This window comes from Oenanthe melanoleuca, chromosome 1A (assembly GCF_029582105.1).
Source record: "Oenanthe melanoleuca isolate GR-GAL-2019-014 chromosome 1A, OMel1.0, whole genome shotgun sequence".
In the NCBI taxonomy this organism is placed as follows: Eukaryota; Metazoa; Chordata; class Aves; order Passeriformes; family Muscicapidae; genus Oenanthe; species Oenanthe melanoleuca.
This window is the reverse complement of record NC_079334.1, coordinates 38,712,915-38,738,941: the sequence shown is the minus strand read 5'-3', so window position 1 is coordinate 38,738,941 and position 26,027 is coordinate 38,712,915. Positions and strand designations below refer to the sequence as shown.

The window sequence follows — 26,027 nt, the reverse complement described above, 5'->3', positions numbered from 1 at the left end:
GCCCGCAGGTGCCCTCCGAGCCTGCGCGCACGTGTCTGTGTGTGGATATGTGTCCATATCCCGGCTTTCTGCATGGCCATGGCTCCCAGAAACTTCCCACGTGTGTTAGCTGAGAACTCCTTTACACTAGGGTCTCCTGCGCTGTTCTCTCTTTTGTTTCAGGTGCCCTGGGAGCTGAATTAGAGTCATCTGCTACTCGCTTCTGTGACAGGCTGTCTAAGCTTTTATGTTTCTGCGAGTTTGGTGCTTTTCCTCACTTACAGTCACGAATAAATGTCTTTTCTTTCTTTTTCTTTCTTTATCTTTCTTTTTCTTGCTTTTTCTTTCTGTCCTTATTTTCTGGATCTAGAAGAGATCCTACATATACAGTATCATAAGAGAGATTTTTTCCCAGGGCCTTTTGATTCTACTGGACATAAGCTAAACTGGACTAAAGCTAAACTGTAAAGCTTATTTGGAGGTCGGTATGTCTTCCAGAAAATAAATTTCAAAAGGAGTGTAATGAAAAATGTAAATGCTGGAGTCAATCAGAATCTAAATGAAAATTTCCAAGAATTCTTATGAAAGGTAGCCTCAACAGTGCATGTTTGTGAAAGACTGAGACGTGCAACTCCAAGTTGGTCCAATGAAGAGGAAAAGAGAACAAAGGCCTCTTGTCTCCTGATGTTTAATCACTTTTCCTTTTGATGAGGAAAAAAAACCAAGAGGTGACTAAATATACCTGTTCTCCAGAGCTGTGCAAACAGCTATCTGCTTCCGTGTTTGGCTTCTTAATGAGATGACACGCCATCTGATGTTACTAGGATGTAGCTCAAGTTCTTCTGTGTGTCCTTTGGCAACCTGGGACTCAACAGGAAATTTTCTTGTTCAGAAATATATCTTGTGGTATTTCAACTCACTAGTTTTGCTGCCAAGTTATTGGTTTTTATGGGCACAGTTAATTGGCACAAGTGGGAAAGAGTAAAACTCAGCAGACATCTCTGATGGTGACTGTATAAATTAGTACAAATTCACCTTTCTTTTTTTATTTTTTTTCCTTTCTTTGTTTTCAAATCCATAGATCTAGTTTTAAATCACCTTGCCTGGTATAAGTGATTGAGAATTCCATCTGAGCAGCAGGTGCTGAAACAGGGTAGTGGCTGTAAAATACAGTATTTGTTTTATCAGTGGCTCCCCTGTCCTTGCAGTCATACTTTTCACAGCCCATAGTTGATGATCATTTCAGCCTAATTTGTCCTTTTCTTTAGGCTCTCCATAATTACTGGAAAAGTTTTGCCACATGAGCTGAACTCTTTACCATCCCACTTTTCCTGGATGCGTACATATTTTTCTCATTAGATCAGGTTACTGATCCAAACTAAATGGATTTTTTGGGTTGATTTTCTTTCCAGCATCATGGACAGGGATTGCATTGAAAGTGATAGTTTGAAAATTTAGCTGCAGGGAGCAGGCAGCTGTGTAGATGCTGGTGAAAAGCTGTACCAGGCTATTACAGGGAGGAGCTGAAGAGGTCAACATGTGATAGGCAAGACCTAGGATTTCACTGGTCGGGGGAGCCTCTGAGAACAGAGTAGAGGACTCAGAAAAATGAATGGACTTAAGACATCTCCCCAACAATTCCCTTTTCTGGTGCTGAAGCTCACCTCATGGGGAATATTAGAAGTAAGCTGAGACATTTTGATGAAGGGGTCTGGTGACACTGTAACTGACTGGTGGAGATAACTGAGGCCATGACTGAAGCTGTCTAGTTGCATCTTAGTGGAAAGAATTTCCCACTTAGAGCTATTCTGGAGTTGCATTTGTAGCTTTGCAGGCAGCTTCTTGAACATGTTCCCTTTTCTGTTACAAATGTATATCTTGTTCATGCAGGGGCAGCTTCTGGAAGGTACTGTATTTAAAATGTATCCCCTGGTTGTGCTATTGTTGGTATATTCCGTCTATATTTGTCATGTTCCTAGGAGTTTATAGCAGCATAATTGTTAAAATTCATACTCTGTGGAATAAATCGAAGTGCTTTTGTTTAAAAGAAAATTAAAGACTTTGGCTGAGATTCTGAAAGTGTTTATAACTGGGAATTACCCCAGTCAATAGAACTTGCCATTTATAGAAAGCTTGTATTTGAAAATGTCTGTGGGGTGAGTGCCTTTGCATGTCAACTACAATAAGCTGTTTGTGAACGTTTTGGCCTTTACTGAAGTTGTTTTCTCTGCTTGTTGGCAGATGTCGATGAATTAACAACTATAAAACGAGAACTGAATTACAGAATTTCCGTTCAATCAGCAAAGTTGCTCCGTCTTCTGAAGCAGAAAGACAGGCTTGTGCAAAAAGTCCAGAAGAACTGCGACATTGTCACAGCTTGTTTACAGGCAGTTTCCCAGAAACGTTGTAAGTACTTTCTGTGTACTGGTGTAAATAGTTTATTTCATTAATGTGGATAGTGTCTCATTTAAGTCCTCACACTTAATTTAAAGTCAAGAGGCCAGGCTGTGCTATTCCTTAGCTATGACTGACTCCTAATTATGTCAGTAGTACCTAGAAACAGGCAAAGTTCGACTAGCTCAGCTGGGTAAGCTGCTGTAGCCTCACCTGTCAATTCTGTGTAACTCCTTTCTACCAAGTTGATCCAAGGTGAGGAGTATTAATAAAAACTAACCTACTTCCCACAAAGCCCTTTATCAGCATCAGTGTTTTGGGAGTTTCTGAGAGATTGTGTAGGAAAGAGAAGAAATGTTGTTCTTTAATTGTTTAGCCTGTTTTTCCTGCACAGTAAAACTTTTTTATTTGATTTGGCAAAGTTGTCATCTTAAGATGATGAAGTGCTGAAGTGAAGTGCTTTTTGGTAGTGCTTCTAAAGTAAAACATAACGTCATGTGTAAGAATAAATAGAAATTATGCCTTTAGAAAGGATGTGTGAAAATAACCTAATGTTCCATCTTATTTTTTCATTAACATGCAGCGTGACAGGTACAGAAATGTTCAGGTACAGTAAATAAAGCATGGTCTTTTCATAAAAATGTCTGTAGGAGCTTTGAGGTGCATGTAAACACTTTACTAAAAGAATTTTACTGTAGTGGCATGTGCTAATGTAGTAAAGGTAAGAGCTTGTCTATTAATGTGAAACTTAATTTTTAAGCATTTGAAAGCATTCCTTTGTTTTACTTAAACCTGGCATGTAAGTTCTTGGTTGTCATGTACTGTGTAAGCATATTTCTTCTCAAGAACTCTTTTCTTAACATCAGCTTGATAACCAAGGCCTCCATGCTACTAGTATGGAAGCATATACTATAGTCTCCTTTCAAATGAGACTACTTTTCTGCACATTTAGAGGATTTGACTGTAAATTCTGAATGTTTTTCCCCACATAGTGGAATCTTTATGTAGAGGTAGAACTGTAATTTTCAATTAACCTTAAGTTCAGGTGTTCACATTCAGATATTTGAATGCTGCCTTTAGCAATCTATACAGAACAATTGCAAACAAATATTGTTTAATGAAAGATGGAAATTTTGTCTGACCTTTTTTGCTTACTGCTTGACAAATTAGCTCCTAGTGGTAATTTCAATTAGTTCAGAAATTACAGGGCTGATAAATTTGATCTCTTCTTTTCTGACATAATGTCTCTAATGCTTTAATCTGTTTCTACAGAGAGAAAAAAAACCAAGTCCTGTTTAAAAAAACTCTATGCTCAAAACTGTTCAGTGTTGGAAAGTTCAGGATCTGTCAGTTTTGCAGGTCACACAGGGAGCCATCCACTCCTCAATCTTAGACCTGTGCTGGCTCTTGGTCCCTGCTGCATGCACAGAAAAGGTCTGGCCCTCTGACAGCTTTGGGAGCCCACATCTGACTTGCTTGTGCTTCAGGACTACTGATAGCCTCCCTCCCAGAGTGGGTAGAGTAAATGTGGAGGAACAGTTGACAGGAGCAACTTCATAACTTACTGTGTTTCTCATTATGCTGCTGACCTTTGTCCTTAGCAGGTGATGCATGTTCTGCATCCAAAAAGGTATTACTATAGAAAATAAAATTCACTGCAGAGTGAAATGCATTTTGATTGGACACATGAATGATCATGACTCTGTTAAAGGAATGATAAATTATCATATGTTCTGTAGAATATATGATAAAATCAGTTCACTGTGCTGTACTTCTAGTTTGTAAGATATATGAATGAAGAGTTTCATTTTAATAATGCTTTTTTTACCCAAATTTAAATTAAATTCTCCAATGAAGAAAATTAGTAGGAGAAAAATCATGATGGTCTCGTGCCAAACATGGCACTTGTTTCTCTTACTCTTGTAATTTTGAGTTATTTGGGGTGAGAAAAGTTACATGTTTGTTCTGGAGCACTATGGACTATTTCAAGTCCATATTAGAATCTAAGCAGAGTGCTTTCTGCACTTAATTGTATAATTTAAGAAAAGGAGAATTCAGTAAAATTACAACAATGTTTTGCAGCTGTCATCTAAAGAGTACATGAAAGATATCTCTTGTATTTTATATAGTGACAGCTTGCTGTCATTATAAAATATATTTTGATTGGTTGAATTGCAAACCAGAAGTTCCTTGAATGAAAAATTTTGATTGATTTTAATTAAAACAAACCCAAAAGACAACAACAAACAGCCCAAACCAAAACCATGTATTATCTATAACTTATTTAGAAATAAAAACATCTAGCTCAATTGTAAGTCAGCCTGTTTGGAAGCAAGCAGGAATGCTTATATCTGATTCAATATAAAATAAGCTGAAGTTACAGAAAGTTCCTTAATATTCTCTTGTATTTTTAATGAAGAAATAATTCTAGTAGAAAATTTCCTAAAGATCTAAATAATTTTTCTATCATAGATGTGTTGCTGTGGTGGTACTATGTACCATAATATATGTACCAAATAATAACTTTAAATGAGCCTCGTACAGTGTTCAGAGAGATCCTTAGTATTCTCTCTTGTAATACTTGTTTAGAAATAATAATTAAATTATTAATCTTCTGTTATTTGAGCATTGCTTCTGTATAGAATTCTCTAAGATAAACTAGAAAGCAAATGTTTATTGTTATCTTTTCCTTTTTCTGGTTTGATTTAATGCAGAGCCAGTAGAGGGAGACAGAATATTTTATTTTGTGCAGAACTAGATGTGTATCTCTGGTTTTGATAAGGATACAAAAGCCATCAACCTTCCTTAAACATGAAGGGAAGTGCTTTACAAATGTGGTCAGGCAAGAATTGGATGATAAGACTTAGCATCAGGTTGTAAAATAAACGTTGTTCATAAAGGAAATATTAAGTTTCCTTGTGTGAAATAGATGAAAAACAGTACCAAATGGCTTTGTAATTATAACTGAGATCATTAATACCCACAAGGTTGTAAAATTTATTCAGGAGCTCCTGACTAAATGAACTGAGTGTTTTGGAATCCAACAACAGAAATTCAGAGGGTTATGCCTCTGAGGGGTATTTTTTAGTGGTGTTTGCAATCTCTTTGACTGCATCTTAACTGGATAGAAAGGCAGCATGAACTGGCATCATCTGGGCACAGATTTGTCCCCTGCATGTCCCCAGAGCATGGACAGTTTCATGGTAGAAGGCTGGGCTATGAAGCCTCCTCAGTTTCTGAGAATGAGGTTCTGTCTCTATAGCATCAACTTTTCTTGCAGAGTATGGAATTCAGAGGAAACTGGGAAAGCATTGGCTGATGTTATTGCACAAATGCATTAGGAAAGAACTGAGCAAGATCACATTACCATGTGTACCTTGAAAAGTGCAACTTAGATACGCAGAAGTACTCATGCATCCATTTTCTGTCTTCTCATTCCCTTCTTCCCTCGGTCCTACTGCATTTCTGTGTCCTGTCCCATCTTACCTTTTTTTCCTGCCAAATGCTTTATTAGCTTTTCTTACATGACCCAATCTTTAAATATTGGACTCCTCGGCTCTGTTCCGTTTTCTCCATCCCTGCATCATGTCTATCTTGCAGTGTCTACCCAGATTACTCCCTGTCCTTGAGTTTTCTTCACATTATTCCTTGGTCCCCCTCAGATCTTCTTCCTTGTCTTTTTCCTGCATGTATTAGTTATCTATCTACTTGCCCATTTTCTCCATCCATCCGTCCGTCTGTCCATCCATCCACAAAACCAAGCCAGAAATTCACAATTTTTAGTTCATAGGGTAAAAGTTTGGTTAAAGGTATAAGAACAACTTTAACACAATATAGTGTGGACACAGCTAATATTGATTTGTTTAAACTTGAACTTGATGAGGTTCTTGGAGGAGAGAAAAATTTTTCACAACGAAAACAATCAGTCACTGAAATAATCTCCCCAGGAACGTTGTGGATTCCTCAGCATTGGATGCTTTTAAGATTTGGCTGGACAGGATGCTGGGACATCTTGTCTATTCCATGCTTTTGTTGAAAAAAGTTGATGATCCTTGAGGTCCCTTCCAACCTGTGTTCTGTGATTCGGTGGTTGATTTCACCCTGGATCAGATGTCTTGCAACATGGAGCAAGTACTTGTGTACTTATGTAATAATTCCTGCATATCAAATTTTGCCTGTGGCTTATCTGTCTCTTCCCACTCACTTCCCAGTAGTTTGATGTACTGTTGCAGTTGTATAAATATGCTTTAGCCTAGAATACCCCAATTGCTCTGGTTTATTTTTTTTTATTTTTATGAAGACTTGAGTTAGTGAATATTGCTGCTATGGCAGTTTAGTGGAGGTGGGCTGGGCACTGGTTAGCAAGGATTTTCTGATCCATTCTGTGTTCTGTGCTGGTTTGCCAAGAGTGAGGTAATGGAGCAGTTAGAAAAGGAGAGAACCTGTATTTAGTGATGCTGGAGCTTGGTTCAGTGAGGATGGTAGCTGTGTGCTTAGTCTGTCAGATGTACAGGGCAGCAGTTCTTTTGATCTGGATGGTGAAGTTCACCTGCTGGTCCCTTGGGATGGGCATGCACAAGGCAAAATGGCTTTAAATCTAAGTGTGATCTTAACTGACTTGTTCACTGTTACCCAGCATTGTTAATAAATCGTGTAATTTTTGAACATATTACTGAAGAGCTCTTTAAAAGAGCCACCTATAGAGATGAACATAAAATTAAGTGCCATTTGACTAACATACTTCATTCAGCTTCAGCCAGCAAAAATTCTGGAAAATCTGAAAGCTTATTCCATTGCAATTGGAGCCTAGGCTGAGAAGGATTACTTTTCTTTTAAGATTAGGCTCAGAGGGGAGGGACTGCAAACAGCAACCTTAATTGTTGTGCACCAGGGCATGAAGAAATGTTTCAGTAAGTAGGTGTGTGTCATGTTTAGTATTTGCTAATAAAAATTAGATTGTGTATTCTGAGTATCTGTTAGTTAGACTAGAGAGAGTTTGAGTGTTGTCAAATATAACAACAGCAGTGTGGAATGCAGACTGACAAATAATTACTAACAGGATAATCCTGAGGAGTTTTTAGGCAGTGAATTCCATGGTTACTTTCTTTTGATGAGAATATCATATTGGAACTGGTCTTTGAGCAGCACAGCCAGGATGCTGCGACCTGGGAAATAGTTTACCAGAGCAGCAAGTCAGTAAATTTCTGGTTTAGCACTGTGTCCCTTACCTCTCATAGGATATTCTTCTAGAGAACTATCAGTGTAGTGCCCAGATTTAAAGTGCAATTGTGCTGCTGATGGGATGCGAACACAGAGTATGTATGATCTTGCAAATAATGAATTTTGATGTCTTTGGTCACTTGATGAGCAGTAGCAGTGGTAAGCCCTAGGGGAAGAGACCACCCCACTGCACTGTCTCCAGCCATCTCTTCAGAATGATCTGTGCTAGCCCCAGAATGCTGACTAGTGTGTGAGTCAATAGAAGCCCTTGCCAGGCTAATTAAAAATACTTTAACTGACTGCCATCTTCTCTTGCTGTGAAAATAAAACTGTAATATAAATTCTAAATTGGCAAACTGTGCAGTCAGTTTCCTTAAAAACCTGGCAAATTGTGTGATTGTGCAGATTTGGTATCTCTCAGAGGCCACTTTGACACTAATTTCAGCTTCTTAACACCTAAGACGTAGTAAAGTTTCTTTACATTTCTGGTGTTGAAAAGATATTTTTTTTCTTTCTTTTCTCCTTGCTGTCTAATTTGGTCATATATCAGCTGAGAAGTTCTTGTGGTCTGTGTCACTGCAGAATATCAGATTCAAAAGGTGACAAGAACTAAGTGCTTGCAGCATTACAGAACCTGGAATCCTCACTTTTGAGGGAAATTCTGCTTTAAGGATACAGCAACTAAAATATCTTGTTCCAGCATGAAATAAAACACCCACTCACAAGAGTCAATTGCTTATGAAGCAAAATTCTGAAAGCTTTCATTTCAAACTAAATACTTTGTTCAGATGCCTTTTTCGTTTCATATTATGTAACGAGCTATTTTCAAGAAAGATGATAAAATGTTTAATCCTAAAAAGAGTCAAAATCATGCTTTTAGCATTTGGAAATCTATTTTTATCAAGAATGACATTTTGCTATGAAGGACTTTGCTTTCCACAAACTGATATTTTATGTCAGACTTCTCTATTAAAGTGGTTTCAACCAACTATATTACAGAGATCCTCCTGGGAACATTCAGCAAGCCATCTCTGCAGCTCACTCCCTGGCTGCTCAGCACTGGGGTTGCCAAGCTGGTTAGGGAGCTGAGGAGCCCACATGCATTTCTAAACCATATGTTTTCCTTCTGAGTCTGTAGGGGCTATATCAATCCTTATTTTTCTGTGTCACATGCTTTCCTAACTACTTTGTCCTTAACTCTCTGACCACTGAAGTGTCTTGCTTACCAAAAGTACCTGCCGGCCTCCTCAGAACAAATACCATCTCATAACTGGCTAAAATTTGAACAATTCTTGGAAATGGCTTTTATCATGGGCTCCTTCAGCTGTATTCTTCAGGATTTAATTAAGCAAACTCTCTTGATGGCTGCCTTGACTAGCATCAGGAGCCAGAGGTAAGATTGCCTTTGTTAAAAGCCCTAGCAGTCTGTTTCCAGTGACTCTTGGCTGTGCTCAGTATCAGAACAGAGTATAAGAGTATACCTGACTGGCACTTTTTGAAGTGTCATTCTACTGCTACTGCTAATAGGAAATTGGCTGCATTGAGAGCTGGGGTCACTGATGCTAGTAAATTCCTGGGGACAGTGTGGAGCCTGCTGACTAAGAGATCTTTATGTCCTTGAGGAAGGTGCTGCCTTCTGGCTCACTGCTGCCACTCATTTTCCAGTTCAGTGAGCTGCTGTGTCTGGAGGGGTGAGATTTTCCTCAGAAAGGGAGATGCCAGGGGTTCAGGGCTAGCAAAATGAGCAACTGACCTCAGGACACTTGCCTCTAAGAAGACAGAGCCTTCAGTTGCCTGTTCATTCTGCCTGTTGAGCACCAAACTTGGTCCCAAATGTCCCTCACACAGAAACCGCTGGCTGCTGCTCTGAGACATAGCAGTCCTTCACCCACAGCAGTGTGGGAGACCCTGGTCAACCATCTGTGGTGTTCCACTTCTGTATGAGCTGTGGGCCCTGTGAAATGGATAGCCATGCTCCTGCAGCCTTCCATCTCACCCCACTTGGAATGCTTGCCCTGGTCTGTTGGATCATTATGGTAATAACAGAACGGGGCTGCAGGTATGGCAGTCTTAGAGCTTTTATTTCAGTGCATCAGCCTCATTATTGGGTGAGACACAGGTGAAAGTTCTTGCCATAACAACAGCTGAAATTCTCTTCGTTACAAGGTCTTTGGAAAAGATTTCTAGCCAGAAAGATACTGTTAAAAGCTTACAGGCATTTGCTTAAGCCAATTATTAAAGTTACATGTACATCTTGCTTTTAACAATGCATGCTTGTTGTTAGCTTAAAAACAATGGATAAAGCTTTATTATTAAACTTAGATTTTTCTATTATCTTGCTTAGCATATTTTCTAAGGCCTGTCTCTACACAACTTAAAAACACAGCCTTATTGTTTCTTGTCCTTGTATATCTGTAGTCTTGCATTCTTCTGTTTTGAGTTTTGTTTTCACACAGCCTCTGAAAGTTTTCTACTTTTTCTGTTTCCCACACCCTGGGAGATGGCAGACATCTGGGGTGAGGATGTAGTGAGGCTAAATTGGCCTGTCTGAAGTGTGTTGTGTAGATGTGTTCTGTAGTTGGCCTCAGTCTCTAAAATGAAAGGTGCACCCTGCAATGACCACCTGAGGTGGTGAGAGAATCAGCCACTGATTATCTAACTACAAATCGTTCTCTTTCTTTCCTCTATCCCTTTCTCCCTTCCTCCCTAATAAATAGCTCAGCAGTATTTTTTTAATGATGTAGAAACTTGATGGGATAGTAACAGCTGAATATAGTTACAAATAAAAATATATTTTGCAGAAATAAATATTTCATTGTTTATCACGGAAGTGAACAGTAAATTCAGTAAATCATTCTGTAAGGAATAATCTGGCTGCATGATCTAGGCCTTGGTTTGTGACAGAAAATGCAGATTATTTGGTATAGGCATGTACAGATCACAGAGTCACAATCAAATTCTTGTCCTGTAGCATTTGGTGTAGGATGTTGGAACTATCCTTTGTCGGTGTGCTAGCAGCTGTGACAACAATGAAATTGGTTGAGTTAGTGCTGCACCAGAGGTTGTGTTTATTTTGGGTGTGCATACAATTTGGAGGCTGACTGCTTAGCTGCTTCTCCATATTTTTCTGTGTAACAGTAATCCTGCTGCTGTTGCAAATTCATAACTAACCTCACAGGATTAGCTTCGTAATGCATATAGACTTTTTACTCCACTGAATTGCACTTTTCGTAACAGCTGTGTCATGAGGAGTTGATGTATTGCAGAGAGCTTGTTATATAAAATACTTCCTTAGTATTAGAAATAGGGATTAATGCAACAGATTATTGTGTGTGGAGCTTTTTGGATTACTTATCAAGTAATACTTGTAGTATTTCTATACTAATTTGCCTGCAAAAAGTGGTTCTCAAACCAGTGATCTCTTATTTCTCTGATACTGCAGTAACTTTGGAAGGTGGGATTTGATTAGCTCAAATTAAGGAGGCAGGCTGGAGAAAGGGTGCTGCTGTTTGGAGACAACAAAGTCAGAACAGCCTGTTCTCTGTCTCCAGTCCCTGTCTGTCAGTCATGACAGTAGAAATAACTGCAGGCACTGCTGTTCCCTCTGCTCAATTGAAGCTATTCAGATGGATACTTGATCAGTGGTAAAGTTTTGTTAGTCTAATAGTTCCCTGGAAAAGCTTTTATTTGGTCACCCAGTGATTATTGTGATTAAATGAGGTGAAGTGCCAATTTCCACATAGGTTCAGGGAGAGTTTGTAACAGCTTATCCTGCTGCAGCCCAGCAGCTGCATATCTGCCCTGGGGCAGGTTGAGTGTTGGTCATGGGTGCAGGAGTGGGATGCAGGACCCAGCTGAGCAAAGGGCTCAGCCTGCAGTATGTGTGCAGAAGTCTTCCTGTGCTTTGTTGTGTGTGTTCAGCATCCAGGCTGTAACCTAGGAGTTCATTGCACTAACTGGCAATTTGCAAGGAAGCTGGCTCTACAACCCGTGGTGCCAAAGGCCACATGGGAACAGTGATGTGTGAGAAATGCACCTGAGTATACATTCATATTTCACAAATCTTTACAGTTCTGAGCTGGTAGTAGATCTTCTCCAATACCTGCAGATAATGAGAGCCACAGCATCTGTGGCAAATATTGGACAATCAAGATGTAAAGGTTTGTGTATAAAGCTCACAGCAGGGGTGGCTGTGTGAGCTGCATAACTGTAATATCATGTCATTTCAGTCCTTAATCTTTTTCTGACAAGCTTTTGGATGTGGAAACAGCCTGAGAGAAAAAATTCTCTTAGATTGTATGCATAGTCTTTCACACTTGTCTAGCTGAGCACTGCCTTCTCTTTTATTCTGCTGGGGGTTACACTTCTGTACAAGAAACGATGCTGTACTTTTTCATTCTGAAATGCTCTTTTCTAAAAAAACCCAAAAAACCAACCCTAAACATTGTGAACTTGTAGGAGGGTTAATGGGCCTTCAGTGAAAATACCCAACAGGGTATATGGCCTTAAGTAATACAGATGCATTTTATCTCCAAGTGGTACATTCTTTGTTCACATTAGCCTTTGAAGAAAAGATTTCCTGGATACTGAGGATCAAATGGAGGATAACAGCTGCTTGGGATAATTAGTGCTAGGAATAGACATATTTATGGAGCATCAGGCAGTGCCAGCAGCTATGTTTCTGCAGCTTTGAGATAGCTTGGTGTTAAAAAAATGGTGCTAGGAAAGTGGAACTTAGTCTGGATCAATAGTTCTGCTTATGATTCTGCACTGGAGCAACTCTGAAGGAAGAGTTAAATGTGAATCTCAGATTTAATTTTTTTTTTCTCCTTGAAGCTGGTAGTAACCTCTATTTGATTTACTGAGCAGTAAATGAGTGCTCCTCACATACCCTTGAAATTTGCCAGAGAAGTCAAGTCTATATTCCATTTTCACATTAGATCATCTTAATTACAAGCTCATAATTTATCTTTTTCTTAGTAAATATTGGAACCTTCTTGCTATGTTTTGTCAGCATTGAAATGCTTCTAAATTTAGTTCTCTAAAAATTATTGGTAACTTCCTAAAAATCACAGAACCTGGTACTGATCCTGGTATTGGTAATTTCATATCTTATCCAATGCTCATTAGCAGAAATAGCTATTGGACCTTAGATCCTGAAGGAAAAAATATTATACAGTGAAACTAAAGGAAGTCAGAGTGTGGAGGTAATCAATGTACAGAGCTGATTTTTAAAAAATGAATACTAATCTGAAGAGCTAAATATTACTGCTATTTATAGTAATATCTTGAGAGGTCTAGAAGTCAGGTACCTATTGAGCTGGACAAACTAGGTATCACTGAATGAATAGATGGTGTGATACTCTTTGAAAGACAAACTTTATGAGACAAGATTACTTGAAGGCTGGCAGAAGCAGCACATGTTTAAAGAAATAAAGCTATGCAGTAGTAAGCAGTCAGAGCTTTGCTGTTAGCCAAACTCGTGCTTATGTGGTGTTGTACATGCTCAAAATCAATTTTAATGGCTCTAGGCCTCAGTACTAAATGAGCCTTTGATTAATCGTAAACTAATCCGATTCAATAAACGTGTCCTGTAAGAGTAGGTTATGAACTGAAGTTTTGTCATTTAGCTGTTGAGTCTAAAATCTTTGGGTAGTAATGCTGTTGGAACTGATAACTATTTTATCCTCTTCATCTCACAAACTTCATTAAAAACACTCTGTGTCAAACTTGCTTAAATGACTAACGTGTGTATTTTTTCAGGAAGTGGAGGTGGTGAATAGAGGTTGTTTTGCTTTGCTGGCTGCTTCTATTTCCGTCACTTGTAGAGTACAGCTCTGTGAAGCTGTGGCCCACTTGGGAGACGAAGAGAATTAAGTGGTCTGGAGGACTTGGGGGTTGCAATAACTTCATGTACATGCAAAACTTTCTTTATGGAACTAGTGGCATCTACAAATGGGAACCAATGCATACGTGATCCAAAAGCTGGAGTGGTGGTGCAGGCCTTGCTATTGGCTGATCAAGGTTTGTGGTTCCAAGAGCTCTATGGTGCTTACATGGGCTTCTCCAGGAGTCAGCAGCATTCTCCTCCCCAGCTCCAGAAAGAGTCATGTTTCTGTTCCTGTGGAGGCTGTGTGTACTGGGAGAGAGGATCCATGCTGGAAGCTGGACTCCTGTCCTTGGGCAGTGCAGGACCGACTGGCTCTTTGCTACATGTCTAATGAAAGCCTTCCGTGGGCTGAACCTAGTCTTTGCTACATGTCTTTAGCACTACTGCAAATAAGTATGAATCAATGTATAAAACCTTTTATGTATAAATGTGGTCCATTTCCATAATTCCTGGCCCACAGCAAGGAGATTTCATCATTAGTAATTTTTCTAACTTTGGCAATTGATTTTTAATCTAAGATCTTTCCAAGTATTCTGCTTGTGGATAAATTTTGTTTTGAGGATATAGGATCATTTTGCTTTTTTTTTTTTTCATTGTGTTGGGCAGATAAAAATCCTACTGTTTCTGAAATAGCAATTTAGATCAATGAAGCTGGTGAATCACACTGTAAAATTCAATTTGTATGCTAGGTGCTAAGCAAATAATCAGGTTCCAATAAAGGAAGAGAAGTTCAGTTTTAGATCTGGGACCTTTTATGACCTCAATTTTTCTGCAATATTATCTTAAGCATAACTACAAATCATACCTGTCAGAATTCTTTTTTCCATGTATTGCATTAGTTTTTCTGCTGAGTTGGTGACTTATTTTTTTAAATTACCATGTAGCATTTAAGCAGAATTCTGGAGTGAGTACTGGCCAAGATAATGCATTTACTCAATATTGTTTAGCAAGGTTAGGAAACATTTCTTAACTTTTATAATCATACTTTTCAGCAATATTTTTTATTTTGTAGGCTTCTTCAGCAATTTTTCTTCTTAATATATGCCTTACCAAAACAATGTTTTGAGTTTCTTTTGTAGACACAAATAATTTCTCTGATAAAAAGGTCATTTGCTCTCCAAAACCTCACTTCAATACATTACTCTGTATTCAATTTAGAAAGTTTTCTCTATTTTATCGACCATATAAGCATTGCTATGACTTTTATTTCAGTTATTAACTCTAGACTTTAAGCTACTGGTTACTACAGCAGTTAAAATATATTTTACTTTAACAGTGCTTGCATGACATATAGCTTTCTCATGAGATGCATCTACTATAGTTTTACTGCTATAGTTGGCACATAAAGGCAAGAAGTAAAACAAATTGATTCTCCCCCTCCTTTTATTTTCATCACTGTTCCTCAAGTGGCAATTATAACTGCAGTGTTTATTTATGCATTTGAACCGAATTTTAAAAAATATAATAAGAAACCTAGATGTTGAGTTACAGACACAGCCAATTTTACAACATGGAGATATCTATCCACTTATCTATCACTTTTCTCTGATTAAGAGCTTGTTAGAAGCATGTGGAGCATAGCATTTGGAAGCTTCTGCAAGCTTCTTTTTTTTGTTGGGTGTACTTTCCTCCTTTTGGAAGACAACATATATATGAACGAAGAATTAAACATAAAGTAGACTTCAGCACTGGATTAATCACCTGTTTAATGTTTGTGCATATGTTTTCATGAATGCTAGTGTGCTTTCTTTATGGTCATTGTAGATCTAGTCTGTCTTCCTCTTGTTGCTTTCATATCCAAAACTCTTCACAACCTGCTTTTTTCTCTGTTGTCTCATTCTTATAATTTCTTACTTAGTATTCAAGCTTTGCTCATGCCTCCTACTTCCATCCTGCCAGTGTTTTAAAACAAGTACATTTTCAATTTTCCTCCATGCTGGCATTTTCTTACAGATGTTTCACCATGTTGAACATGTTGATGATTAAAACCTGATCTCTTAGCACTCTCATTGACCTTATGCATTCATGGTGTGTCCACTGAAGCTCATCTCTACCATGAAGGCCATAGAAACAATAGCAGCTCTTATATTAAGAATACTGTCCACTATGCTTTTGAGTATTATCTGGCTGTCAGCCTGTACTTATCTGTCTGCTAATGTGTTTTCTTTTTTATTTTTTATTTTTTTAAGCGGGCAGTCTGAGGTTTTGCTGTACTTGTGCAGTAACTGTAGCAATAGTGCTGGAGCCCAGAATTAGGATTTACAGGCACTGCAGTGAAGACAGATTGCTTTAATAGTATATCAGGTGTGCTCAGTTGTGTAAGTTTGTTTTCCTCTATTATTGGCATACTAAGGTGAACTAACTGCTGTCTTGTGATCAAACAAAATTAGTCTAAGCTCCTTTTTGTTTCCCACATAGATAGTTCTGAGTTAAATCTCTGCTTTGTTCTTTCAGTGTAGCTATTGAACCATATGTTAAAACTTTCCACATCACATTTGTTTTGTAATGTCAGTAAGGTTTGGGGTTTTTTTTCTGAAATATTTGAGATGCCTGTGATCTGTGCTGCATGATGTTTAAAAAACATAAGTCAGTTTCTACTTTTTGGGAGTTCTTTAAATTCTCTTCTTTTAAGCTCTGGAAACAGTCCATTCCCAGTGGTGGGCCTGGAGGGAAATAAGTCATCCTTTGTTCCCAGCCCATTGGCACTGGTTGCTGTCACTTACGTGCTCAGGGTTGCTGAATTATCAGCAAATTTAAATTCTTCTATTCTCAAAACTAGTTTGACCTAGGAACTCCAGATACTACAGAATACTAGCTTATTAATGGTGTGGTCGTGAGAGGTGGTGACACAGGAGACTTAATAATTTGTGAAGTAAAGCATTTGAATATTAATATATTCAGTGTTAGCTTGATGTGATTATGTTGTAGACAGGTTTAAGACAAGCTTCTGGCTTACTGCTGAGGGTTTTTTTTAAGAACTCAGGAAAAACAGGAGCTTTTTTGCTCTACTGGATTGAGTTCAGATCTGGGAGATGGATTTATGCAGGTCTGCTGCTGCCTGTAGCCCTGGTACTATACAAATGTTAAGTCTTTCTGCACGTCCCTCATTCATTTGAACAGTTATATATCTGCAAATGGACAGAGACTATGAGTAGGTTCAGGGGGATTACAGGCACATCTGTGTGTCTGTTTTAGCAAACTGAATGCTTTTGAAGGCTTTCATATGCTCACCTGCATGATCCAATTGCATAAGCATCTTGTGTACTATATGGACAATCAAGGGATTGAGGGACTGCAGTTAGCCTTACCTGCACTGATTCACTGCCCAGGAATGTGATGCCTCCCTAGATGGGAAGCTGGTCATCCCAACCCCATCCCATTGTGCTGGAAAATTTCTCAGGGTTTATCTGCCAAAAATTTCAAGAAGCAATATGATTATGAACATTACTCAACTTGAAAGTGCCCTTACTAGATGTAACTGTCCGTCACTCCCAAAGAATAAATTACAACCTACATTGTGGGTAGGGGATTCTCACTGTATTGAGGGAGATCTTCTTCTCTTCTCTCATCAATCCTGTCTTAGTGTATCCAAGTGTGTAGTACAGAAGGCAGGAGTGGACAATGTGTGTGGGAGGAAAAAGGGAGAATTAGGTAAAAAAACCAGAACTCTACAAGTAAAGATCATAACAAAGAGTCTTGAATCTGAAGTTCTCGTGGCTGAATCCTGATTGTGATAGCAGAAGGACCATGTAGTGCATAAACAACTGTGAGCATCTTACATGAGTTACTGACTTGTGGATTAATTTTTTGTTGAAAGATATATACCATACTAAGCAGTACTATTTTAATGATTGTCTCTAGATTAGTCATCAATAAATATTGCTAAACAACATGCAAGCAATATTCTTTTTCAGATATCTTACCTATAAACAAGAGAATTCACCAGCTTCTCTGTCAAGCTCACCAAAAACAAGTGTGCTGTTTTAAGGCTTCCTTAAAAAGAGGGCTGTATTAAAGTGTAATCACCATGCTCACAGTTTTGGAAGGGGAAAATAAAAAATAATGTTATGTGCCTGAAGTCTAAAGGAAGAGGAAACATTTGACTAGCTGCATGCTTCCTTAGAATAAATCATATAAATTTTGTTCTCTGTTCCTGGAAATCATAGATGTTATTTCCTGTCCATTGTGTAGTTTATATTTGTGCTGAATATCTTTGTAGACAAGGACTGGTTTTGCAGCTTTTGTCTGTGATATCTAATATAGGACACAACGAGGTCTTGACCTCTTTTGTGACGTTTGTGTACAAAGTAATACAAATGATGACTAATGCAATGGAAAGGTTTAAAATATTACAGCTGTGTTGATAGGACTGTGGCGTGTGAACACACTGCCCCATTTTCCTGAGCCCTGCTTTCAACAAGTACATAGAATTAACTTATCTAGGCACAAATACAGTAGCAAAAAATTGGTTTTGTATTTTTTCTGGAGCCATCATTTGTGCAGTAAAGACAACCCTGGCAACAGAAACCAGCTTGATGGCAGAATTGAATCTGTAATTCATAATCATGTTTCTCCCTCTGCATAACACAAACCTCTCCATAGACTACCTTGCTAGGTACTCCTGCAACAGTGATGCAAACAGATACACAAAACAGTGCTACAGGTGTGCTTGGTGGTCCACACAGTGTTTGCAGGGAGCTGGTGGATCACAACATGCACTCCCTGCACTGTCTGGGGCAGCAGATCAGTACCTGGGGCTGTGGACAGAGCAGTTTGGGTAGTGCAGGAGGGGATGCTCCCCTTGCAGGCTGAGTAGGAGGAATGCTGTGTTCAAGGGAACTTTTGCATTCATGCTGTAGCATTGCTGTAGCACCTGTGCCCCTGTGGTGTCAAGGACCCAACAAGCCAGAGACCTCTTTTCATGCTGTCAGAGGTTGCTCCATCTTGTGCGTTGGAGAAGTGTGAAACTCCAGGTGGGTTGTGCTTGTTTTTAGGCTTTTAGGATCAAGCAGAAGGAAGCAGGGCTGTTTTTGCAGAGGGGATGTTTAATAATAGAACATACGTAGAATTGGGTAGGATAGGAATTTTGTGCTCCAGTGGTGGAAATGGTTTAATGGTCTAAATGTATTTCAAATAGTTTTGCCTTCTGGGAGAATCTCAAACTAGCTTACCTTTTCTTGTCTCTAACGTGGACATATTTAGTTCCATTTGTTTTCTCTTGTATACTGTCATTTCAAAGTGAAGTATTTTTTTCTTTTGAGCCTCATGGTGAACTACAATGCACGTCAAAATGTTAGTTTGTTTGCTAACTTCTGTAGAGCTGTTTAAAACCCTGTGGTAATAGGGTTACATTTTCTGGATAAATTTTTTGGTCTCTTTAAAGTACTATGTGGAGTTCTGGGGTTTAGCAGATAGTGACCCTATGATTTGGTCAATACAACAGGTCTTCCCTTGTGGTTGCAATACACTTTTCCTCCTCATCCTATTGATATATAGTTCTTTCAGATATTTGCTGTATTGTCAGCTGCTGTAGTGCTGCTGTTTAAGTGTCATTTCCAAAATCCTCTTGGATGAATCATATTACAGTATTATCATACAATATATTTACTATATTTTTTCATGGCTGCATGTAATTTTAAGTAATTTTTTGCTGACATTGGTGTTGAGAATTGTGGCAAATAAGTTTTCTTCCCAGACTTTTACTGTTTTACTGAGATGTTGGGATGCAAATCAGAATCAAGGGAGGTCTCTACAATTTTCTGTGAAATAAGGAGGATGTGGAGATCATGAAATGCATTGACCCAGCTGAAGATATCTTACCATTTTTAGTCTTTTAATTACATTCAGTTTTCTTAGCACACATCAGAAAAGAAGTGGTGAATTGTGCCTTCTAGCAATCCTGGGCTTGGGCAGTTAAGGTTCTATGCAAACAAATAGATTCTTTAAAAGTGAGATTGTTCTGTGGTCCCATTTCTGCTGCTGTTCCTGTCACTGCCCCACCTGTTGGTGTTCATTGTCCCTTTCTGGCAGCCTGTGTTTTACCTCATTGTTCCAGTGCAGGCAGAAGTGGGCTAAAGAATGGAGGCGTTTAAGGTAAATTTGGTCAAAACCTGGCGTTGATCTTGGGAGTGACCATCCTAAGGTTCATTGTAACAAAGGAACAAGAATACACATCATTCTTAAGAAGTTCTCTGGCCTTAAAATGGCATGTGTAGCAGATGGTGGTGAGATTGTAAGGAGGTACCAAATAAGGATGTAAGGTTTTTCAGTAAGTGACTCTGTTGTGTGGGAGGGAGTACATGAACTAGAGAGGGAGGAATAAAAGCAAAGTCTCATGTTGATTATTACAAAATACTGAAGTTGAAATATCTTGCCTAGCCAAACGTTTTGATTTTTTTTCCCCCTCAAAATCCTTTCTGAATGTCATCTGTCTTGTCAGTAAATGCAGATGAGGGCTTGTGGACATGACCAGACTTCCATGCACTGGTGGATCAAACTAGATTCATGAGGGTCGACACGTCTTGCCACAGGCAGATTAGAGGCTTTGCCTGATCAGTGATTAAACCCAGTGCCATCCACTTTTCTAGAAGCTAGGTGCTAGCCCTTAAGATATGTATATGTATGCTTAATGGGAGGCTTATCCCTGCATCTAAAATCCATTTGTACTAATGATCCAGTGAGTCATCAAGCCTATTAGTATGGCTTGGCTTCTTCATTTTGTCTCCTGAAGTTCGATTTTGCATTTTTTCCTTCAGAATAACATTGTATTAATTGGCTGGCATGCGGGAAAGCTCCTTAATGGTATGCTTGGAAGTATCTGTGTGCCCAGTCACAGTATGATTGTCCTGATGGCTTCCAGTTTTCTTGTAGAGACAAGGTGACAAAGAGGAGAAATAGCAATAATGGGGATACCAAATTCTCATTTTGAGAGCTGGTTATCTTCATCAGTTAAATTGATGTCTTTATTAGACCTGATTTCTAGTTGTTTAAAAATTGTAGGTAACACAGTTTAGTGCAATGACTGATTCTCACTGTCTGGATAATGAGTGGTTTCTGAAACTTTGGTTATGGCTTCTGAGACTCTGGGCAACAGCATGTGGTATTGGATTAGTCAGTTTTGAAATGATCCAAGAACGATGTGGTGCTATTTGCAAAAGGTGCTCAGGCAAGAGGAGAATAATATTACAGAGATAATATGCTATTTCTGTATTTAAATGTTGCTCTTATTGTCCCATTGGTACAATCTGTACACCTAGGGAGACTAATTGATTTCAAATTTGATGCTTTAACCACTAAATCATCATCTCCAGCTGGCACTGAAATAAAGTGATTTGCATCATCTACATCAGCAGGGAAGTGTCACCTTTGTTAAAAAAAGAACCACCAACACACAGACTTAATTATCTATTCAGAGTGCAAGTTAACAGCTCAAATGTAGTGACTTTTCTCCAAAACTCAAGCAGATATTTAAAGAGGCATGATCAAAATCACACTTCTCTGAAAGCTTAACATTTATTTCTAAAGATAGTTATAATTTATTTTAAAAAAAGGCTTGATTCTGTTTTATATTTTGTATCTTTTATATGATTGTCTTTGCTGCTTATCTGTTGCCAGTTTTCTCTCTTCATAATGTGACTCAGAAATGCATCTTTTTAATAAAGGAGCAAAATGTTTCAAAGCTACAGTTACTGGCAAGTAGACTGAGACTTCTGGTCTTTGGCCTTTGAGCCTGACTAATGTGGTGTGATAAACATTCTCTCCTTCCACAGAAACGCTTAGTGGTTTAGGTTATAGAAGCTATCATTATTTCAAATGCTTTTCCTTCTTGTCAATCAAGCCACTAGTTTGAGGATCTCTGAAACCCTTTTAAGATGCTCTTAGGCCAAAAAGCACTGGAAAACGCATCTAATAAAGTGCTTTTGAATAGCTTCTTTTAACTATTTAGTGCATGTTGTGTTACTTGTTAGTGCAGCTGCAATGTAGATTCACAGAACAGGCTGTTATTTTAGCTGAGGATGTTCAGGGTCTCTTTGCTGGAGAGTGAGAAACAGAAACTGCGCTGCTGCTGGGGCTGTTGCTGAGCAGGACCCCAGCCTGCTCTGCTGCTCAGCACTGACCTGCTGTTGAACTCTTCGCTCTCCCCCCTGCTCCGTGGCTGGTAGTGCGTGGGGGACTCCTTCCGAGGACACCTCTTTGAAAGGGGCAGCAAGGGCTATCTATGTCCAGCTGTAGGCCCGAGTACCACGTTAGAAGACTCTTTGGCGGCTTTTTAGCTCGTTTCATTCTCTGCAGAAATGTCAGTGTTGCCGCCTGTTAACAGGCGTCAGGCGAGCGTGTCCGCATCGCCCGTGGTGTCCGGTGTAGCCCGGGGGCTGTGCAGTGTGCTGAAGCCCTGAGGCACAGCTGAGCCCTACCACTACCGCCGGGCTCCCTTTATTTCTAACCAGAGCTGCTGCTCCCCTCGCCCGCTGCATTCCAGGTGGTGCTGGAGGAGGAGGAGGAGAGGCTGCTGGTTTATTCAGGCAGTGATGCTAGGATTGTGGGCGGGAACAGATTTTTTTTTTCCTTTCCCCTTTTTGTCTTTCTCCTCTCCTTGTCCTCCCTGTTGTCTCCGGCACTCGGGCTCGGCTGTCTGCAGTGCGGGTCCCCGCACGCCATGCCCCGCAGCCCGCCGCCCTAGGGCGAGCCCCGGGCACCATGCGGCAGGACAGGCTCACGGGCTCGTTGCGGCGCGGGGGGCGATGCCTGAAGCGGCAGAGCTCGGGCGGCGGCGTGGGCACCATCCTCAGCAATGTGCTCAAGAAGCGCAGCTGCATCTCCCGGACCGCGCCGCGCCTGCTGTGCACCTTGGAGCCAGGTACCCGCGCCGGCCGGGCGAGGCGGCGGCTGCCGCCCGTAAGCGGCTTAGCGGGGCGGGCGGAGCGCCGGGGCCTCGGGGCCGGCTCGGAGAGGAGGAGGCGGCCGGCGGGCGATGAGGGCCGCGGGTAGGGGCGGCGGGGCGGGGGGCAGTGCCCGGGGCGGCCTCGGCCCGAGGCAGATGCGGCAGCGCCGGCGGGGCCCGGCCGGCTGGGGAGCCGCGGTGGCGGCCTGGGGCCGGCGGCGTGTCCGGAGCGCGGGGCTCCCGGGCCGGGCCGGCCTGGAGCGGGCAGCGGCGGGGCCTGCGGTGGCCCCGGGCTGGGGAGCGGCGGAGGCAGCGCGGCGGGAGCGGGGCGGCCCCGGCGGGGAGCGGGGAGCGGGGCCGGGCCCGGCGGAGGCCGGGGCCCTGCGGGGAGGCAGCGCTGCCCCTGCCCCGGGGACTCCTCCTGCCCGTGCCCGCCCGGCCCGCAGATCCCGGCTCCGCTCTCCAGATCTCCCGGTCCTTTCCTCGCTCCTCCTGCCCGGCGTCGCCGCCTCGCAGCGCTTTTGTGTCGTCTCTCCCTGCTGCCTTTCTCCCTCCGTCTCCTCTCCCCCGGGCTCGGCGACTCAGCTTTCTGCCAGTCTCTTCCTGAAGTCTGCTCGCAGCCCCCAGACCTTTCCTGATAAACCTGCTAACTCCTGACCTGCCGGAGACCCCTCCTCCCGCCCAGCCTTTGTCTGCGGTCGGGTGTTGTCTAAATTTGCAACCATGCCTATTCCAAGGGGACGGCATCAGCTCCGCAGCTATGTTTTCTAGATCCTGCTTCGGTATCAAAATCTTTTAAGAATTGGGTGGTCAGAAAACCGTGTGTTTACTCCGGGGAGGTGGGCTCTCAACAGAAGCACAGATGGGTGATCGTGACTGAATGCTAGGTTCTAGTTGCCTGCCATCAAAATTTTGGATTTTTTAAAAATGAAATATCTAGAGATTTAAATTCAGTTTACCATCTTAAAACCGTCACTTATAGCTAAAACGCTGTTGATCTGTTGCCTAATTCTGGGCATTTACAAAGCATGCAAGCTGGAGATTCACTGAAACATAGAGCAATACAGGAAAATAAATAAGGATTAGTTTCCCATTGTACTATGTACAATGTACACACTATGTACACAATGCTCACTGCCTCTGTGTTTGAGATGAGTTTCAGAAGCTGTTATTAGTTAGGGGTCGGGTACATTTTGGTACAGATTTTTGGTGTTGCTGTTTTCAAGGAGATTTCCTGACTTGTAATTCTCAAAGACCCCTGCTCCAACAGTAGTCTGCTATTGTCCCAGGTAATGACGTTATCTGGATAATGACACTCCTGTATTTACACTCACACAAAGAGCAGCTGATGTGATTGGAGGTGTAACTATGAACGCTATAATCCTAAAAATCCCACTGGTTTGGGGTTTTTCATATTGTTCATGTGTAGGTAAAGACAATAACCTGGTTCAGGATATATGTTTTCATGGAGTAGAGGGCATAGGACTGCTGATCCCTTTAAAAATATGCTGGATGAAATATTCTTCAGATTTACTTAGTGTCTATATTAGCTGTCTGTACTGAGAAGTTTTTTCTGGAATGGAGATTTTAGATGTGCTTTGATACATCCCAGTGGGCTCTGGCTCCTGATACTAGCAGTTTCATACAGAGTTACTCAGAATACTACTTCTAGAGATAGATTTCAAGGCTAAGAATCTTTTTGAAACAGCAGGCAGCATAATGTGATAGTTTACACTGACACTTCTTTTTTTTTCGAGTATGGACTCCCACTGCACACAAAGCTGCTTTAGGCCTTTTTCCTTGTTTATTTTTGATAAAATATTTATTTGCATTCTGTGGGAGAGGTTTCAACAGCTGTGAAGTACAGCTGAGAACCTATAGTGCTCATTTGCAATCTTAAAGCTATGTCTTTGTAGCTAACAAACATGCATCAAAACACATAAGCTTCCTACACTTTCTCCTGGTTTGATATTTCTGAAAAAATTGCAGATTTTGTCCTATCCTTTTGTTTAATGTTGCTGAGGGTGCACTGGGAATTTGATTCTGTCACCCAGGTACTTGGCTGACAATATTTTTCTCCCCTCTTGTGGCTCTTTGTGTGGTTCTGTGCTACATTTTGGTTATGCAGTGGAAGTCTGCTAGGATTTGGGAATCCTAGGGATATAGTCTTCCCTCTTACAGCCTTTTCTTGTCAGGAGTTGTGTATTTTACACAGGAAAACTTACAGGACTGTGGTTTGGGGGGTATATTTTCCTATTTTTAAATTTTTTTTATATAACTTTTCTGCAGTGGTTTCTGGTGACAGGCTTGGAAGGGCATTGAACAGAGCTTATTTTGGCATTCCCCTACCCTTCAGAAATTTGTTGTCAGGCATGTACCTTTGTGTGTCCTCGTATTCCTGGAGCTAATAATTCCAGTGTGTTCCCAACATATTCCTGCTGATATGAGTTAATGTGCTTTTCAGATATGAAGAATCAGTTGAAAATATATGAACTGGAAGTGATATTTAATATGTCAGATGACACTATAGCCTGGCTGATTTGATGTGAAAGGGCTGACTTGTGCTGACAACACTTACAGTAGGAACTGTTACTCTTTGTGTTGTGCATCTATGCCAGGCTGTCCCTGCAGAGAAGCTGGGAAGAAAAGTTCTCTTAAGGCCTGAAGGGGTCTTTTTTGCAAAAAGCATGTGTTTATGTAGTGGAGAGGAATGTGACCCAAAGATGGAGGATTGTCAGAAATGGGAAAATCCAGTGAAAATGGATGCAGATCTGTGGTAGGTGTGGGGTATTGACGTGGGGGAAGAAACTATTGGGGAGTCTAAGTTAGTTTATGGAGAGGAGACAACTGAATAAAAAAGGGGGAATGATGGAGAAAGGAAGGATTAGGAAACCAAGAGAAGTTGAATTAGGGATAGGCATTAGTTTCCTTGAACCTCTAAAGCTCAGGGACAAATTCCTTGAGCAGAGTGCAGAAACAGCATGTAGTAAGATGATTCTTACCAGAATATAAGTAATGGGCAATGAGATGTTACTTCCAATTTTCTGGTTACCTTCCTCTGTATGGTTGCAGCTTTTTTTTTTTTTACATGCCTACTTTCTGTATTTTTTATTAAGAAATGTTATAATTTTTTGATTTTAGGACATATAAATTCTTTAAAATGGATGTAAATGAGGAACAAGTTGTATATGCTCTGGGGTTCATTCCCCATGGTTCTTCCCCTCCCCTCCCACAAAACTGTCATATAATTTGATTTGGAAAATACTTCTAATGGAGAACAAATAAAGGGACACAGATTCTGTGGCTTGTACAAGAAGTTGTTATGCATGGCCTGACCAAGCAGTTCCTCACTATACTGAAGAGTGTGTGCTGCATAGTCTGATGTTACTGCGTGATGTAATTCTCATTTACAGTAATTTTCACACCTGTCTTAATTGTTTGCTGTGATTTAATTAACTTTTGTAGATGGATGATCTCATTTCAGTCTCATTTGAAGGGTCTCATTTCAGTCTCAGGGGGGACACGTACGTTGACTGTAGTGTGAGCTCCTTGATCATGATGTTCATGTAACTACAGATGGATTTTGCCTTGCTCTGAGATTTTATCTTGCCGTATTTTATCTTTTGAAGACCTGGAAGTATGTGCTTTTGTTTTTCTTAGGAA

At 40.5% G+C, this 26,027-nt stretch overlaps 1 protein-coding gene across 4 annotated transcripts in view; it reads left to right on the top strand.

The window, feature by feature from the left end:
* The window catches only part of TBC1D30 (TBC1 domain family member 30), a 52,335-nt gene that overhangs the window by 1,092 nt on the left and 25,216 nt on the right, over positions 1-26,027 (top strand). For 2 of the 4 annotated variants that reach the window (XM_056481821.1, XM_056481822.1), the window contains exon 2: positions 2,221-2,385. In XM_056481821.1, the coding sequence (XP_056337796.1) occupies positions 2,221-2,385 (165 nt within the window). Of the gene's footprint in view, positions 1-2,220; positions 2,386-22,030; positions 22,341-26,027 lie in introns of those variants that run through there. The other 2 variants (XM_056481824.1, XM_056481823.1) reach the window with 2 other exon arrangements.